Source organism: Dermochelys coriacea, chromosome 22 (genome assembly GCF_009764565.3).
Source record: "Dermochelys coriacea isolate rDerCor1 chromosome 22, rDerCor1.pri.v4, whole genome shotgun sequence".
NCBI lineage: Eukaryota > Metazoa > Chordata > Testudines > Dermochelyidae > Dermochelys > Dermochelys coriacea.
Window position 1 is genome coordinate 2215613 of NC_050089.1, and position 18115 is coordinate 2233727.

The 18115-nt window shown below is 50.3% G+C and overlaps 1 protein-coding gene across 1 annotated transcript in view; it reads left to right on the top strand.

The window, feature by feature from the left end:
• The window catches only part of ESAM (endothelial cell adhesion molecule), an 84406-nt gene that overhangs the window by 62078 nt on the left and 4213 nt on the right, over window positions 1–18115 (top strand). Inside the window, 4 exon segments of the mRNA XM_038380737.2 lie at window positions 2263–2420; window positions 7272–7485; window positions 9342–9497; window positions 17085–17207. Of these exon segments, the coding sequence (XP_038236665.2) occupies window positions 2263–2420; window positions 7272–7485; window positions 9342–9497; window positions 17085–17207 (651 nt within the window).

Consider the following 18115-nt stretch of genomic DNA (forward strand, 5'->3'; position numbering starts at 1 on the left):
CTGTTTACAGTTCCATTATGAGGTCTGCCAGTTAGGTAGTTTTTAGCCCATTTAATGTGTACCATGTTAATTTGATATCATTCTAGCTTTTTAATCAAAATGTCATGCAATACCAAGTCAAACACCTTGCAGAAATCTAAGTATATTACCTTAGCATTGTTACCTTTATCAGCCAAATTTGTAATCTCATCCAAAAAAAAGAGATCAAATTAATCTATTTGATTATTTTTCATAAATTTTTCATAAATCTATTTAGGATCTATTTTTCATAAATTCATGTTGATTTGCTTTAATTATATTACTCTCCTTTAAGTCTTTATTAAGTCCCATGTCAGGGGTTCCATTATCTTGCCTGGGATCGATGTCAAATTGATCGGTTATAATTACATGTGTCATCCTGTTTACCCTTTTTAAATAGTGGCACAGCATCTGATGAAGTGAGCTCACGAAAGCTTACGCTCAAATAAATGTGTTAGTCTCTAAGGTGCCACAAGTCCTCCTTTTCTTTTTGTGAATACAGACTAACATGGCTGCTACTCTGAAACCTGGCACAACATTAGCCTTCTTTCAGTTTTCTGGAACTTCTGCAGTGCTCTAAGATTTGTTGAAAATCAACATTCATAGTCCAATCAGCTCCTCAGCCAGCTCTTTTTGAAAACTTTTGCATGCAAGTTATCTGGACCTGCTGATTTTAACATGTCTAACTTTACTAGCTTCTGTTTAACTTCCTCCAGAGATTCCAGTGGAATGAAAAGAGTGTTATCATATGATATGACTACAGCATCTGTGTTTTCATGAAATACAGAACAAAAATATTTATTGATCAATTCTGTCTTCTCTGAATTATTATTTATAATTTTGCCATTTCCATCTAGTAATGGACAAATATTGTTGGCAGGATTATTTTTGTTCCTAATATACTTAAACTCCTTCATATCATCCATAACTCTGCTGACCATAGATTTCTCCTTGTGTCCTTTGCTTCCCTTATCAATTTTCTACAATTCCTAGCTTCTGATTTATATTAATTACTGTTGACTTCCCCTTGCTTCTGTTTATTATATATTTTATTTTTATAGCTGCCTTCACTTCTCCCTCTCAACCAGCTCAGTTTTTAAACTAATGTGGCCTCCTTCCTTGATTGTGGCTTTTGGGGCTTCTGGAAAGGGTTCCTAAACAATTTCGAATTATCATTCATGTTTCTCTGATTAAATTCTTCCCTCAGTGGATTTGGTGCATAATTGTTTTCAGCTTTGTGAAATTGCTTGTTTTAAAGCACCAAGTATTGATATATCACTGGTTTGGACTTCATTCTGTTTCCACATTATAAATGTGATCAATGTAAACATATCCTTCACCTCTTCATTCTTCTGTTCGCCATCTGTACAATGAGGATAGCAGCACTGTCCTGCCTCACAGGGGTGATTGAAGGGTAAATACACTGATGACTGTGAGGCACTCAGCTACTACAGTGATGGGTGCACACAAGATAGATAATGACCGATGCTCACGGCTTCCTTGTTTCTGATGGTTTTTATAAAACTAGTCCATGCATAAACTAGGTTTGGAGTTTATTGTTCAGAGTAGTCACCCGTCTACAGTTTCATGTGTTTAAAAACAAAATCTGTGTGTAAATTAGTGAGGCGCAAAAAGATATTGGGCTCCAGCTCTGAAATTTCAGGTGCAGGTCGTAGACTCCTGCACGGATTTGCTTGTAACTTTCCAGACAACGAAATCGTTATCCTGAGAGGAAGTGCCAGGAGGGTAGGAGACGACCTGTGCCTGCCGATAATGGGGGAGCGGAGTGAGGGCAGCCGGCTTCAGCAGTGTTACTGAGCATGCTCAGTACAAGCCAAGCAGCAAATCTGGGGGGACACATGACCCTACATGCCACCCATGTCCCCTTAATGCTTGTTTTCAAGCCTGACAAAGGATTCTTACTGCACAAACTCAGTGCAGCCTTTAAGCATGGCACCCCAGTGATGGCTACCTAGGGTCAGTACTGTGCTTTGAGAGCCTCCGACTACATGTGCTATTGCAGTGCGAGGTATCGTTTACAGTATCTGTTTCACGTCGTTCTGAGTGTTCAGTGTCAGCTGTGGAGCGTCCCCTTCTCTTGCGCCTGGTGCACCGCAAGATCCTGGGATCTCAGTGGGTGCCTGGGGGCTCTGGGGTTTGATGCTCAGCTTTGGATGTAGTAGGGCTGGTTCCTGGGAGTCAGGATGCACCCATAGTACTGAATTTCTCTCTCTCTCTCTGCAGGTCTCTCTTCAGCACTGCTGGAAGTCAGTGTGGGACAAGCCTCTATCTCTACGATCCAAGGGCAGAGGGTGGTGTTGCCGATCTGGTACACGAGCATCTCTCAGAGGAGTCCCTATGTCTCGTGGGTCCTTGAGAGACCTGGAGCCAATCGTTTGCAGGTAAAAGGCATGGGGGTCAGAGAGGCGGACACCTCACAGGGGAGCCCAGGGCTCCGGCTGTGCCTGACTGGGGTGCTCTGGGGGCTTGGTGAGAAGCCTCACAGCGAGAGGAGATGCTTCACTGGTGACCACAGGGTGAGAGTGTCAGCTGTTGGCTGCTACCAGCTCCTCTCCCTTGGCTCCTCCGAGCTCCAGTTAGATTGGGAGGGGAAGCTGGGAGATAAGGGAGCTGCTGTCAGTGATGGTAACCCACACCTCATTGCGGAGCAAGTGTGACAGTGAATGAGTGAGTCCAGTGTGGGCTCCCATGATAGTTGCTGTGGCACAGGTCGTGGAGCCCTGCCTAGCTGCGTGCTCTAGTGCACATAAGCCCTCAGGGAAGCTAGGTGTTTGCCTGGAAAGTGGCCTAGGAGCTTAGACACAGGCCTAGCTTCTCCTTTTGTCTCTGTGTCAGCTTAGACTGACAAGGTGAGGGAGGGAATATCTTTTATTGGACCGACTTCTGTTGGGAAGAGAGACGAGCTTTGGAGCCACACAGAGCTCTTCTTCAGGGCTGGGACAGGTACTCACAGCGTCACAGCTAAATAAATCTGTTCCACCTGGTATTTAGCTGTGATGCTCCCTGATCTGGAGCAGAGCTCCATGGAGCTCAAAACCGTGTCTCTCTCCCCAACAGAACTTGTTCCGATAAAAGATGTTACCTCACCCACCTTGTCTCTCTAATATCCTGGGACTGACACGGCTACACCAGCTCTGCTCATCTTAGACAGGTCATTCAGTCTGAGCATAGGCCCTGGAAATAGGAGTGCAGGGAGAGCTGCCGCACCCCCTGGCTTGAAGTGGTTTCCATTACATACATGGTTTACAGTTTGGTTCAATGGCTCTCAGCACCCCCCACTATACAAATTATTCCAGCGCCCCTGAGTCTGAGACCCTGTCTGTAAAATGGAGATGGCCACGTATGTCACTGGGGCTGTGGGCTGCAAGGAAATATTTGTCAAGTGCTGTAGAAGGCTAGTCAGCAGCAGAGGTGGGGATAAAACTCCGGGTCTTCCAGCTCCCCCCTGTCCTGGGTTTAATTCCAGGACTAGACAATGTGGATTCTGGAGGCACCAGCTCCTCCCATTCAGAAACTTTTCTAAAATGTCCATGCAAGAACGGTGAGATTTGCTCACGGAACCGCTCTGGCTCTTCCCAGGTAAACGCAACCCAGGTTCACGCATGTTTCTGATGAAACTCTGGTACTTTTCTTTGCCCAGTCCTAGAAAACAGGGCTCCTGCCACCCCAAAAGATTTCTTGGGGGCATCTACAATACCTGGGCCTCCCCTACATCCTGGGGATAAACCATTGTGAAGGCGAAGCCTGTTCAGTGAGACAAAATGCCTTGTCCCAGGCATTGCAACACATCGGTGTGAGCAGGGCTTTCCAAACGCCTAGGAAAGTGTGTTTGAGGATGGGGTGTGTGGCATTTTTCAAGTGCTGCCGACTCCTGGTGTTGCACTGCCCTGTTTCGACAGAGCCAGTTTGTTACTTGACTAGCTTTTATTTCCATCAGCTTGTTCTGACTCCAAGCACAAAGGAGTGTCTGTTGGGAGAATCTCCACGGGGAGCGGTGTACAGCAAGCTCACCATATCGCTGACACAGACAATAGCATATTACATCGCCAGGAGGAGCTGGGAGGCAGAGATTCCTGGGGCGAGAGAGGGATGGGAGGGACCCATTGCAGCCTCACCAGGCCTGTGAGAAGTGAGAGGAGCCCATAGGAAGGGTTCTGCGCAGGGACAGCTGGAGCTGGGCCAGGCTAGTGCGTGCACTAAGGGGCCGGGAGAGCCCAGGGAAGGGACCTCAGCTAAGTGCAGCTTCCTCCCTATGCTGTACCAGACCTGCTCTGCCACTGCCCTTTCAAAGTGCTCCGTTCCCTCACCCCCCAGTTATCATGGGTACCTGGCCTAACTGAAAGCTGCCCTGGGTACTAGGCTCTGAGGCTGAGTCCTCCTCCCCGGTGCTGCATGCAGGCCACCCTCCTGTCTCTGGTCTCCTGCCCTCAGGCCATGCTGCTCCTCCCTGCCCACCTTTTGCTGCCTGCTGGGGTCATCTCTGCCTGCACGAACAGACATCGCTCGCTGGCTTGCACCAAGGGAGGAGCCGTCCCGCTGATTCCATTGCAGCATTAACGGCGTGCTGAGGGTTCCTGGTGTTGTCCAAGGGTTCGCCCTCTGGAGAGTCAACCTCCCTCACTCCCAGAACTGCCAGGTGGCCGGGCTGTGCCCCTCCTAGAGCAGAGGCAATATGCTAGTCTTTGTTTGGGCACAGTCCCTGGCAGTCGGAGGTCTGCTGTGACCTGTGTCACCAGGTTTGTCCCACTGACATCTCTGAATTTTATAATCTGTGGATTCCTGGTGCATGTTCCGAATTTGAAGGGTTGCCCCATTGTGCATGGGCAGACTTCATCCTGGCATTTCCCAACTCCTGGGCTCTTGACTTTGCAACTGTAATGTTCTTTTACCATATGTCTTGTGTGTAATAAGTAAAGAGAGTGTGGCTGAGAGACGGGGGATGTTATTTGCCTCTGATGTGTCACCAGCGTGACTGATGCAGAGATGTCTACCTGAGTCCGCAGAGAACCAAGGGCGATCACTTGGTAGAGATGTGAATTGTCCCCTTGTTCCCAGTGAAGGGTTAACTCAGTGCCCAGCGATGGAGATTTAATGGTCACCATTGTTAACTGTTTCATTCCTTATGTAGGAAAGGAGAGGAAGGGTCAGAGATCATCACTATTTCGGGAGCTCATTTGTGAGGACTCGGTCATCAGCAGCGACTCAGTCGGGGCTGATATTGAATAATGTGGGTGGAGCTTGGCAGAGTTTTACAACTCTTTCTCCAGTTTTCCCCCTATCCTCACTTGGGTTTCTCCCATAAAAAGGGGGAGGGATGGTGTCAGAACTGCTATGTTTCACTAAAAAATCATGAGAACAGCGGTTATGACAATGATGAAGCAGCACTGGATCTTTATGAACCACGAGCTGGAAAAGTAAACAGCTCAGAAGCTAGGAAGGTCCCCTAAGCCAAGAAATATATGGATGCTTCCAAAGTTTGATTGCTGCCCCTTTTTTAATGAAATCTTGGTTCGGCCCAACCCCACAGTGCGTTTCATGGCTAAGTTACCAGCCCCGAGAACAGAACTTGCCACACATTGTAGTGTAGCTTGACTTGTGGACAACAATAGTCAAATATTAGTGTTCTGGCTGGTTAAATATGTGTTGACCCAACGGTACCTGCACAGGTGAGTCACACATCGGTCCAGAGCAGCATCCTCACCTTGGGACTGTTGGAGGAACAGCCGTGACGTTATGGTGCCAGTGTCTAGGCAGCTATTCTGCTTTTGTTTAGATTCAAGAGCTCATCAGGTCTCAGCGTCTGCTCCCCTGTCCCTGTGATGGTCCTGCCACCCCCACAGCAACCCTGCGTTGTCGCTGTGAGATGCCAGACTGTTACCGCGTCAGGAACAGGCTGCAGGAGCTGATGAACTGCTGAGCCTGGATCGTGACTCCTTCCCATGCGCTGAGAGAGGAGAGCTCTCGCTCGTCCAGCGGGACGGTGTGGTTGACATGGCTCGGTCCCGTGAGTGGCATTGGTAGCTCTGGGCTCTCCAGATCCCGGCCGCCATGGATCTGAGCCCTTTGAAGTCCAGCAGAAACTGCTTTGTCCCCCAGCTTCTCTCTACTCTCATTTTCCTTCTGCCCTCACCTAAGCTCAGGCCTTGATCTTTGCTAGAGGTGTAGCTCCTGCTCTGTCCTGCACTCTGCCATGCTGCTCACCAGCCGTGCTTGCTCGCAGCTCTGCAGTGATGGGGGCTCGGCGGCTGGCGCCTCCTTTGGGGAGTCTATGCTATTGCTGTGCTTGTCATGGCTGTTAAATTTACTCCACTCTCTACCATCACTTCTGTGCGTCTGCCTCAGCCCCACCTCTGTTGTGTCCTCCTGCTAGCTTTCCTTTCCCAGGAGCTCCTTTCACTGGCCTACCAGCTCTCCATTGGGCAGCATGTGAAAATGCCCCTGCTGTGCCCACCTTCTCTCATGTGAAAGTCGTGTGACCCCATCCTCGGTGGCACTACATGTTCATGGCGAGATCCAGCCCCTCCTTGTTTTAAAGCCCAGGTGACCTATCGGATCATCTCACTCACTCCCTGCCTCACTCCCTCCTCTGACCTAGCACTGGGCTTCCCCCGACTGGTGCGAGAGTCTTCTTCCCTGCAGCTCCTGCCACTCTCTGGAACAACCTCCCAAAATCTCTGCACCGCTCCTGTTTCCAGAAGCCATCTGAGCACTGGGCATTTTCTCCCTGGTTCACTTCTCTCTCCCTCTCGTGTTCTATTTCACTGGACCCTTGGGAGCACAGCACTCTGGGGAGTGTCGGGATGTTCAATTGCACTCTGCATAGCCTCGGCTTCCCCATGTTTACTCTTTGTCCTGCCCTCTCTCAGCGATGCCGATTCCTGGAAAGTATTTGGTGTCCTCATCAGCCCCGTCCCAGAGTCTCCTCTTTCCTAGCTCCCTTAGTCCCTCCACCATTCCTTACCCTCACCTCTGTGGGTCATGCTTGTTGCTCTCCTTTGCTTCTCTCGTGTTTTATTGTGTGCTTCCCAAGCCCTAATCCACAGAGAGACTGATTGTGAGGATTGACTGCCGTGAAGTTGCCCCTTCACGCCCACTGGCCCAGGCGATTAGTGGTTCTGATGCAATCTGGAGATGTGCCTCTTGAAGCCAAAGCAACTCCCTTGCACCACTCCTTTGCCCCCGACGGCTGCAGGACTCCCAGGTGCATTGTATTCTCTTCTCTCCCTTTTCAGATACTGACGTACATGGACGGGACGGTGAAAGTGCAGGAGACATACCTGAAGAACCGGACTGGCTTTGTGCACCCCATGCCTTTCTTCAATATTTCCATTGCCATTAACAACACCCAGGAAATGGATTCTGGTGAATACATGTGCACGGTCAACATTCTGGATGAAGATGCCATCAACGGGAAAAATATTGGACTCATCAACCTCACCGTTCTGGGTAAGTTCTGGGTCCTCACGCTCTCCCTCCCAGCCCCAGATGTGCCCTTTTGGGGCTGTGGGGGCTGATGCAAGGCACCAGGGTGGCCCCAAATGGGACATGCAGCTCCATGCTGGACAGTCTGTGACAGCATCACCTGCAGTGGGCGTCTTGGCTGGCTGCTGCGGGGGGGGGGGGAGGGGAGAGATGAAAGATTAAAAACTGTTCCTGAAACAGACTTGAGTTTAATTGTCCAGAAACAGAGAGTTGTGGTCCAGAACCCTAAGGCAGTCTGTTACCACGGTGATGAGTGCACTGTAAAAAGGAGAATTGGATAGGGTTTCTTGTCATGATCACACCCCATAGCCCAATGCACTAACATAAAACCTCATGGCTGAAGGTAAAGAGCAAGTGCCTCAAGGTGATATGTTATGTCCCGAATTGATTACTGATGATCCAGAAAGCAACAGTGGGGGGAGCAGTAAGGTAGCAAAATTTGCAGATGAGACACAGTTATTTGGGTTGTTCAGGACCATAAAGGATTGCGAGACATCTCAGAGACCCAAACCAAGCTTAGGGAAAGGGGTAACATGAAGTCCAATGAAATTCAATGGTACTAAATTTGAGGGAGAAATGTAAGCTATTCATACACCTTACAGAGAATCTATAAAGAAAATCTAAAGTTTGGGATTGTTATGTTAGAAGGGAGATGAATAAAGGAGGGACACAGAAAGTCAATTGAATAATGAATAGTCTAAAGAAGGTACCTTGGGAGCTTTTGTTCTACACAAACAAAGAGACAGTAACTGTAATTTAAAGGTGGCAAAATTTAAAGCCAATAAAAGCAAATACTTTTTCACTCAGTGCATAGTTAGCCATTGGAACTTGCTGCCACAGCATGGCATTGACACCAAGAATTGAACAAGAATCAAAGAGGGATTGGCCATTTATATGGACACCTAGAATACCCAGGATTACCATAGTCAATGCCAAGACGTTTTTTGGGAAGGTATTAAACCTACTGCTTCAGGTCTTGGGCTGGTCTCTGACTGCTAGCAATCCGGATGAGACCTAATGTGGGGGCAGATTACACTACAGAATCATGCTGTGAGGTTGTTACATCATCCTCTGCCACTGTCAGAGACAGGATACTGGGCTAACTAGACCTTGGGTCTGATCTGGTCTGGCAATGCCTGTGTTCTGATGTTGTAACTGAGACTTTCCAGTCAGCCTAGGAGATTTAGAAGCATGTCTCTCATTCTAGTTAACTGAGTGACTTGTTGCATTGTGTGGTAATAGGGCCTGGCATAAATCTTGAACTGTAGCAATACTGAATGTGTGGGAAGTCTTGAAAGTTCAGAAATAAACATTTAAACAGAACCTCAGCACAACTCCATCCCCTGCTGTTGTCTGTGGACAGCTCTCAGGATCTGGCTGTTGCTGTCCTTTGGCCTGGCAGAGTGAGACACCTCTAACCTGACCAGATAAGAGGCTGGTTTCAGTGCAGTAAACCTACCATTGGAACATGGGATACTGCTGATGCCGCGCTGTGTGGTTACATTGGTGCTTTAGGAAAATGAACTATTTACTGGGCATTGCAGATCCCTCTGGAGCCAGGGTGCTTTTCTGGGTTGTTCACAGTAACAGATGGTGAGGGGTTTCTTTACAGCGTTGGCAGCAGAGCCAGGGCTAGGATAGTGGGGCCTGGGGGCGCAGGCTTCAAGCTTACGTGACTGCTCTGGATTTCCAGTATGGATTTGTTCGGTGCTGCCTGTGGCCAATAGATGGCGCGGTTTCATTTTGCAAGTTACATAGGCCCTGTAATGATGTTCACATTTGAAAGGCACTAGCCCGTCTTCTCCTCCTGCTCCCCCCAGTTCCTCCATCCCCCCCGGCATGCCAGATCCACGGGAAACCCTACCTTGGGGGCAACGTCACCATGAGCTGCAAGTCATCCTTCAGCAAGCCCAGCCCCAAGTACAGCTGGCAGCGCACTGCCCCCAACACCCAGGTCTTCTTCGCACCAGTCCAAGGTAGGAATCCCCACCCTGAGTGCACCAGGATCGTGGCACTGCCGGGGTGCAGGCAGGAAACCCTGATGCTCTCACTAAGGGGTCTGAGAGGCTGGGGCAATGTGGGAGAAGGGAAGGAGGATCATTATCACCAGGCGCTGACTTCCCTGTGGCATTTGCCTGGCTTGTGACCAATTTGGAGCAGGTCCATGGACTAGGCGTTCTGTGCTATCAAACAGCTGCACACGTGTACCAAGCATGGGGGGGTAACATTGCAGCATTAAACTAACAGGTGTGTTCTGCTGTGTGTGCACCTGGCTCCATTCCTACCCAGCTGGGCCAGTCACCTGGGGGAATGTGCATCTGACGGCTCTGCAGTTTAACGTCCCCACCACTTGGGAAGAATGCTGTGTTCAGTCTGACTTCCCTCCCAGCTCTGAAACGGCTGGACCTCACTGGGTTGAATTCTCAAGCTAAAAAAAATCCCCATTTGGGCAGAGCCCAACCACAGAAAACGGCAGCCCAGGAAGAGACTGTTCTGAGCACACGCAGTCAGGGGATTTGCTTGGGAACTTCACGAGCTGCCACATCCAGAGCTGCAGAGGGGTGGAGAAAAGGTCAGGGAGTCCTTACTCAGTAACAGATGGAATCTTTCAAACTCCCTTCTTTGATTTGATCCTCCCTTCTCTCTCTGCCTTGTCGGAAGTCACGTGTGTTCCTTATAGGGACCCTGGTTCAGAAGGGTAGTGACTGTATAACAGGGGAAGGGCGGCATTGTGGTTAAGTCAGGGACTGGGAGGAGGGAGATCTGGGTTGAATTCCCAACTCTGTCACCGACGCCCTGAGTGGCCGTGGGCAAGTCATTGAATGTCTCTGGCCTCAGCTCCCAACCCTTCCTTTCCCCCACCCTTTGTCCTGTCTATGTAGATTGCAAGCTCTACGATGAATATGTACATATCCCGCACCTAGCATGACAGGTCTCTGATCTAAGTTGACGCTGCAGTGATACCGATCTTCTCAACACCGAGTGGGGCTTTCGGGGGGAAGAGATGTCAGATGAGTGAATTTAGCATTTGAACTAGTCAGATTTCTGTCAAGCGCATAGCATAGCGGGCATTCCTCTTCCCCTGCCTGGTGATTTACACAGGCTGGACCTCTTCGGGAGTGGAGTTCTATTAGTCATTGTCGTTCCTTCTAATTCGCGTTGTCCCCCCCTGCTCCTGATGTTGGCTCTTGTGTTTAATTAAATACTGGACGACTCTTTTTATGAAGGGAAGAAGTTAGAAAATGTAAAAGGGCAGGTTCTCACAGGGACGTGCCCTCCACTGGTGGCGCGCGCTCACCTACCTGGCGTGCAGCACACCCTTTGTCGCTTGTCAGGCTGTTGCATATCGTTGCCATGTTTGGTTCTCGGCATGCAGCGGCTTCCTGGACTTCTCTGCCTTTCTCTGGTCTCAGTTCTTGATTGGCTCTAGAGCAGAGATTAGAGTCAGCCTTGGATGTTTAGTATTCCCAACCCCCGCCAGGAAAAGTTTGGGTTTGTTGGATCAGGGGGGTTAGCTTGGGCCTCTCTAACAAATTATTTTAATATGCTCATGTATACGTACAGGTACGGATGTGACTCCTGACTCAGGCTGGGAGGAGAATACAACGTGCACTCAATAGCTCGTTTCACCGAAAGATCTCTAAGCATTTCCATATCTGTTAAGCTAATACCTCTATGAAGTGGGGCAGGGACTCTCCCCTTTTCATAGGGAAGTTGCTGAACCTCCGAGAGGTGAAAGGACACCCCAGGGTCTCACAGTAGATGGCAAAGCTGTGAATGGACCCCAGGAGTCCTGACTCCCAGCCAGGTTATTGAAGAGTCACTGCCCTACATGGTGGTTGTAGGTGTGTCAGTCCCAGGATATTACAGAGACCAGGTGGGTGAGGTAATAGCTTTTCTTGGACAAAGCATCTCTCTCCCCAACAGAAGTTGGTCCAGTAAAAAATATTACCTCACCCACCTTGTGTGTCTACATAGTTTTCAGCACAGTAACTATTTTTGGCAGGGTAACATAATTCGTCACAACCCCACACAAGCGTCAGTGCGGGCTCATTGTCTCTGGCTGTCCCCCGACCATCAGCCTTACACTAACCGCTTGGCCAAAGTGGAACAAATTAGGCTTCTCTTGTTACGATGAAAGAGAGGGTTGGGGATGCTCTGCCTGACCTCCGGGATGAGTGTCATTCCGGTTGACAATAGAACTTCTGACATTTCACAGCTGTCTTGAAATACGCTCGTTCCTTCATTGCTGCTTCACACGGAGCCCTGACTCCCTAAAACCTGCTCAGTTTATTTTTACTAGTGTCCCGCTTTACAGCCATGGCACGTTAGCTGTTTCTTGGCTTTCCTTTTCCTTTACTACCTCCTGACTTGTAGCATCTCGGCCCTCCAGGCAATAACCCTGTAGATGGGGCCTGTCCTAGGACACTTCCCCGTGCTTCAGTATTCGCTGCCACTTGCCATTTCTTGTGCCTGCCCTCGGCTGGGCTCTAAGCCATGCTAAGAGGGTGGGCTGCTTGTCGGGATCTTCCCCTCCTCACACATCTGCAAACAGCAGTGGAGGCTCAGTGGGCCATACAGACGACACAGACTGCTTGGCAGGGGCGTTACAAGTGAACAGGGAAGCAAGGAAGCAACAAGCTTCCAAGGGAAGCAGTGGGGGCAAAAGATCTATCTGGCTTTAAGATTCTACTCGATAAGTTTATGGAGGAGATGCTATGATGGGATAATGGGATTTTGGTAAGTAATTGATCTTTAAATATTCAGGGTAAATAGGACTAATCCCCTGAGATGGGATATTAGATGGATGGGATCTGAGTTACCCAGGAAAGAATTTTCTGTAGTATCTGGCTGGTGAATCTTGCCCATATGCTCAGGGTTTAGCTGATCGCCATATTGGGGTCGGGAAGGAATTTTCCTCCAGGGCAGATTGGAGAGGCCCTGGAGGTTTTTCGCCTTCCTCTGTAGCATGGGGCATGGTTGACTTGAGGGAGGCTTCTCTGCTCCTTGAAGTCTTTAAACCATGATTTAAGGACTTCAATAGCTCAGACATAGGTGAGGTTTTTCGTAGGAGTGGGTGGGTGAGATTCTGTGGCCTGCACTGTGCAGGAGGTCAGACTAGATGATCAGAATGGTCCCTTCTGACCTTAGTATCTATGAATCTAAGTGCCAGTGCTTAGCACAAACCATCAGGCTACCAGGTTGGTGCACAGGGGACGAACATCTGGAGCCAAATGCATCGCTAGCATAACTCCCCTGGAGTCGGTGGGATTGTGGCTGGGATGAATTGGGCTCCTGACTCCAAGGCCCGGCTGCGGAATGTTTCCTCTATTCCCAGCCTCTCGGGAAGAACAGCTGAACGGCTGAGACTCGTGGGTGATTGGATACAGTCCTGGGTAACTCATCCAGCAGGTCACCAGCCAGAAAATATATCCTGCTTCCCATCAGGGTCTGCACCCCGTCACCACAGCATCACTAGCATTATTCGTTATTACCGCAGTCCTCAGGGGCCTCCGTTAGGATCAGAGCCTGTGGCGCTAGGTGCTGTACAAACAGAGGAGACATGGGCACAGCTTTTTAACTGGCGAAGTGTGACAAGGGGAGGGGATATTGCCAGGGGGTGGGGAAGGTGTGAAATTTTCAAGTCACTCAGGGTCCGTCTGCCCAGCGCAGGGGGTTGTGATTGTCGCATGGGTTGGCATACCTGTGCCAGCTGTAATCTAGCTAGCACGAAGAACCATGGTAGTGATGGTTCGGTGGCACAGGCTTCAGCATGGGCTATCTGCCCCCATATAAGCCCACTCTGTATATCTACTTGGGTCGCTAGCCTGGTGCAGGGTCCATGCTGCTCTTGTTACTTGCGCTCACTAGATTGAAGCGGACACGGGTGTGCCTACCGCATGACAGTCGCACCTGAATTTGCATTGTAGCCGTACCCTTCAGCTCTTTGTACCCTGTGTGTACGTAGCCTGTGGGCTGCTCTACAGTCAGCACAGGTAGGAGGAGGGGACACAGGTGTAATCTCTTGCTGCCAACACTACCTGTGGCGATTGTGCAATTGGTTTTATGTGGTTCCTGTTTTGTCCTCTCTCCCACTCAGACCCCTTCCACTTTTCCTCTTTGAAATACATTAATTACTATGGAAACAGTGTCACTGGTGTAAGTGTAGCTTAATATCATGCTGAGTGCAGTGTAAAGTGAGGGAGGTGGAGTGAGGGGTGTCCCATGGTGCAGCCTTTGTGCCTCCTGCTAGTCACCACAAGCCGGGACTTTGCTGATCCCTAAGGTTTCTACACAGGGGAGTGTGGCACGGTCTGCTTTTGTGGGCTTCAGGATGGTTGGCGCTGTCCTGTCCCCTTTCTGGGCACTGCTCAGACTCCCCTAGGTTTCTGATTGCACAACTCCACACGGCACTGAGATTAGCCAATGAGACCATAGGAGCCTGTCTTCACTGCAGTCAGTGTAGATGGACCCGGTCTAGCTTTGATCCGGTGAAACTGTGGCAGCACGGGCTAGCCACTCGAGTACATACCCAGGTCCCGGGTGGGCTTGGACAACCCGCATGGCCACCTGTGCTTTATGCTTCCCTAGCTAGCGAGATCAAAGCTAGTTCCGGTGTGTCTTCGTGTGCAACAGTCACGCCTTTAATTGCGGTGTGGACATGGCGAGACCTGAACAGCTGGAGGCTGCTGGTAGGGCTCCGATCTCATGGCCCTGGCTAGAGTCGGAGTTTAACCATGGTGCCAAACCCATCTGGCTACAGAAGTCTGCAGCTTAAGGCACACGCAAAAATCTAAATAAACCCTGCAGCTGCCACATGTGTACAATAAACTTAATACAATCATTTAAACCTAAGGAGGTCAACAGAAATGTATTACTGTGCCTTTCAGTTAATCGAGTAATTCACCCCCTGAGAAATCACTTATGCCACTGGAGTATTACTCCCCACCCCAGACTGATACCTCCTTTCTGCCCCTGCCATCTTCCCCCGAAAAGCCTGGCAGAATAAATAGGTTTGATTACAAGTGCTAAAGGCCAATAGGCTTGGGCTGTGTCAGACAGAGGAAGCAAACTGTAGAGTGAAGGGCCTTGATGCTGGCAGGGAGGGTCTTGCCTTGGCAGCTGGCTCTGGTTACTGACTGGGGATGTTTCCTCTCCCGATCGTGCTCTGTACTGGAGCAGATGGGAAGCTGAGGAGTGCCCTGGGTGCAGCCATTTGCTGGAAGGTTTGTTCTGTGTGCATGGCTGTCCGCCAGGCTGGCACTTGCTGCTGTGGCCTGTTTCCAGCAGCAGATGATCGCTGCCATCTTGCAGTTCCTTTCCAAAGCTCTGGGGAGAGCCAAACCTCCCCCCCCCCCCAAGCCTGTGGTCCCCGGTGCAGTGTTCCAAGGCTGCCCCAAGGCTTATACCAATACGTAGCGTGTCAGATGGTCTCTGTCAGAAACGCAGGTGCCACTTTGGGTGCCGCCGCAGTGACGGAAAGGTGACACGGGCTCTGCAAGCGCTGTCTCCTCTTAGGCCAAGCTGGCAATGGACAGGATTCATGGAAACACCCTCCCCCCCCCCCCAGTATCTGCATGGTTTAGAGAACATCTCTCTCAAAAGAAACCCAGCGGCATGGGGAATATACGCAGCTGGACGCTTTCACTGGTCTGCTATCAGGGCTGCAAGCTCCTGCACCTGTGGATAAAATGGCTAAACATCCCCTCTGCACCAGGAAGGGACACAGCACGCGCTCTGTTTCAACAGTCCTTTCGAAAGGGGATTAAATTTCTGACATTTCCTGCCACAAGCTCTGCCCCCACGAGCCTCAGTTCACGTAGAAGCACCTACACCTCTTGCTGTGGTACACGTGGCCTCTTTCTCATGCCCTGAGCTCTGGGTCATGGAATACTGCAGTCATCAGAGATGCAACAGCACTGGGGATTAACCTTCAAACAGCACCTCCTTGCCAAAGCATTCCTTTGCGATGCACCACAGAGGCTTTGCACAGCATGGTCCTCTCTGCTCTGTTAGGAGCCGGGCTCTCGAAGCAGGGGCAGAGGTGTTTAGCTTTAAATATTGTGCTCTGCCCTAATAAACGGGGTCCGTGAACCAGAGTGCTGGGCATGCAAGCAGCAAATGGGGAGTTTATTTGGTTGTGCTGTTAATAATGTCGCTTTATGAAAATGGCTAAACTCCGATATAGTACATTTACACCCACAGCTTCAGTGAGAAGCAGCAAAGGTTTCCCCATACCTGTCACAGAACCACAAAACCAGAGCACTGTAAAGTTAAGCCACTTAACAGTCAATCCCCTTTCCTCCTTCACCCACATGCATGCTCTGCCACCACCACAGCTACTGCACACCACATCACTAGATCATGGCTAGATCATCGGGCTCAACGTGTAGTGATCCATGGCTCCATGTCTAGTTGGCAGCCGGTATCAAGCGGAGTGCCCCAAGGGTCGGTCTGGGGCCGGTTTTATTCAATATCTTCATTAATGATCTGGAGGATAACGTGGACTGCATCCTCAGCAAGTTTGCAGATGACACTAAACTGGGAGGAGTGGTAGATACGCTGGAGGGTAGGGATCGGATACAGAGGGACGTAGATAAATTAGAGGATTGGGCCAAAAGAAATCTGATGAGGTTCAACAAGGACAAGTGCAGAGTCCTGCACTTAGGACGGAAGAATCCTGTGCACTGCTACAGACTATGGACCGAATGGCTAGACAGCAGTTCTGCAGAAAAGGACCTAGGGGTTACAGTGGACGAGAAGCTGGATATGAGTCAGCAGTGTGCCCTTTTTGCCAAGAAGGCCAACAGCATTTTGGGCTGTTTAAGTAGGGGCATTGCCAGCAGATCAAGGGAAGTGATCGTTCCCCTCTATTCAACATTGGTGAGGCCTCATCTGGAGTACTGTGTGCAGTTTTGGGCCCCATACCAGAAAAAGGATGTGGAAAAATTGGAAAGTGTCTAGCGGAGGGCAACACAAATGATTAGGGGACTGAGCACATGACTTATGAGGAGAGGCTGAGGGAACTGGGATTATTTAGTCTGCGGAAGAGAAGAGTGAAGGGGAATTTGATAGTAGCCTTCAACTACCTGAAAGGGGGTTCCAAAGAGGATGGAGCGCGGCTATTCTCAGTGGTGGCAGATGACAGAACAAGGAGTAATGGTCTCAAGTTGCAGTGTGGGAGGTCTAGGTTGGATATTAGGAAAAGCTTTTTCACTAGGAGGGTGGTGAAGCACTGGAATGGGTTACCTAGGGAGGTGGTGGAATCTCCTTCCTTAGAGGTTTTTAAGGCCTGGCTTGACAAAGCCCTGGCTGGGATGATTTAGTTGGGGATTGGTCCTGCTTTGAGCAGGGGGTGGGACTAGATGACCTCCTGAGGTCCCTTCCAACCCTGATATTCTATGATCACAACCTTAACTCTGCCCCCTTAGAGATGCTGGCCTCCCAGCTGATAGCTTTAATACATCTGTGCCCCTTGCACACCATTGGCAGGTGGGATGAAATGTCATTGAGCAGTGATTTAGACTCTCCGGATCTCTTGTTCTTTCTTCGGAATTTTGCAGACCTCGCGAGAGGGACCCTGATGCTAACCAACCTCTCCAAGGAGATGTCTGGGACGTACGTCTGTACGGCAGCAAATGTAGCTGGCAGCTCCAAGTGCAACATCACCCTGGAGGTGAATTCACGTGAGTATGCTCCCTGAGAAACGGGCTCTGCACTCCTGGAGCCTCAGTGAGGAGGAGACGTGGCCATTAGACCTGCCATTAATGCTTGAAGTGACCTAGATCCTTGGAAGGGAGAGTTAGCCGCCGGAGGGGAGGAGCCTGGGAACGGCTGAGGGATTCCAGCCTGCTCAAAAGGCATGTGATGTACTTGTGACCTGGGAGATGTTGCTGCTGACCTAGAATGCGTGAACCATGCACAAGATTGGGGAATTTATTAATAAGGCTAAGATCTTTTTCACAGTTATTTTTAGTAAAAATCACTAACAGATCATGAGTAATAAAAATTCATGGAGGCCGTGACTTGTCCTTTACTTTACTACAAATAACCGGGGGCAGGGCTAGGTAGGGGGGAGGAATGGAGTCCCATGGAGGGGGACACTGACAGGCCAAGCCCGGCATAGCCTTGACTTCAGTGGCTGCAGCGGTGGGCGCTGCCACGGGGGGCACACAGCCCCTGCTCCAGAGCTGGCCCAGCTGCGGGACAGGGGTGCGCGGCCGCGGGGGGGAGGCAATGGCTCTTGGAAGCCACATGCTGCAGCCCCGGGTGAAAGCCGCAGGGCTGGGGCGCATGGCCCTGGCTGCAGTCCCGCCAAGCCTGGGACACTGCGGGACTGGGGCACATGGCCCGGCTGCAGCCCCTGGCGGAAGCCGCGGGGCTGGGGCTGCAGGGTCCTGGTTCCAGCCAGCCCCAGTTGCAGGGCAGGGACATACAGTCCCGCCTCCTCCTCCTGAAGTGTAGAAGTCACAGAGGTCCGGTAAAGTCTTGGAATCCGTGACCAAATCGTAGCCTTAATGAACATTGGCTGAGTGTTACCACTAGCAGCACCCTGCTCAGATGGCAGCAAAGGCCAATAGGATCCTGGAGGACA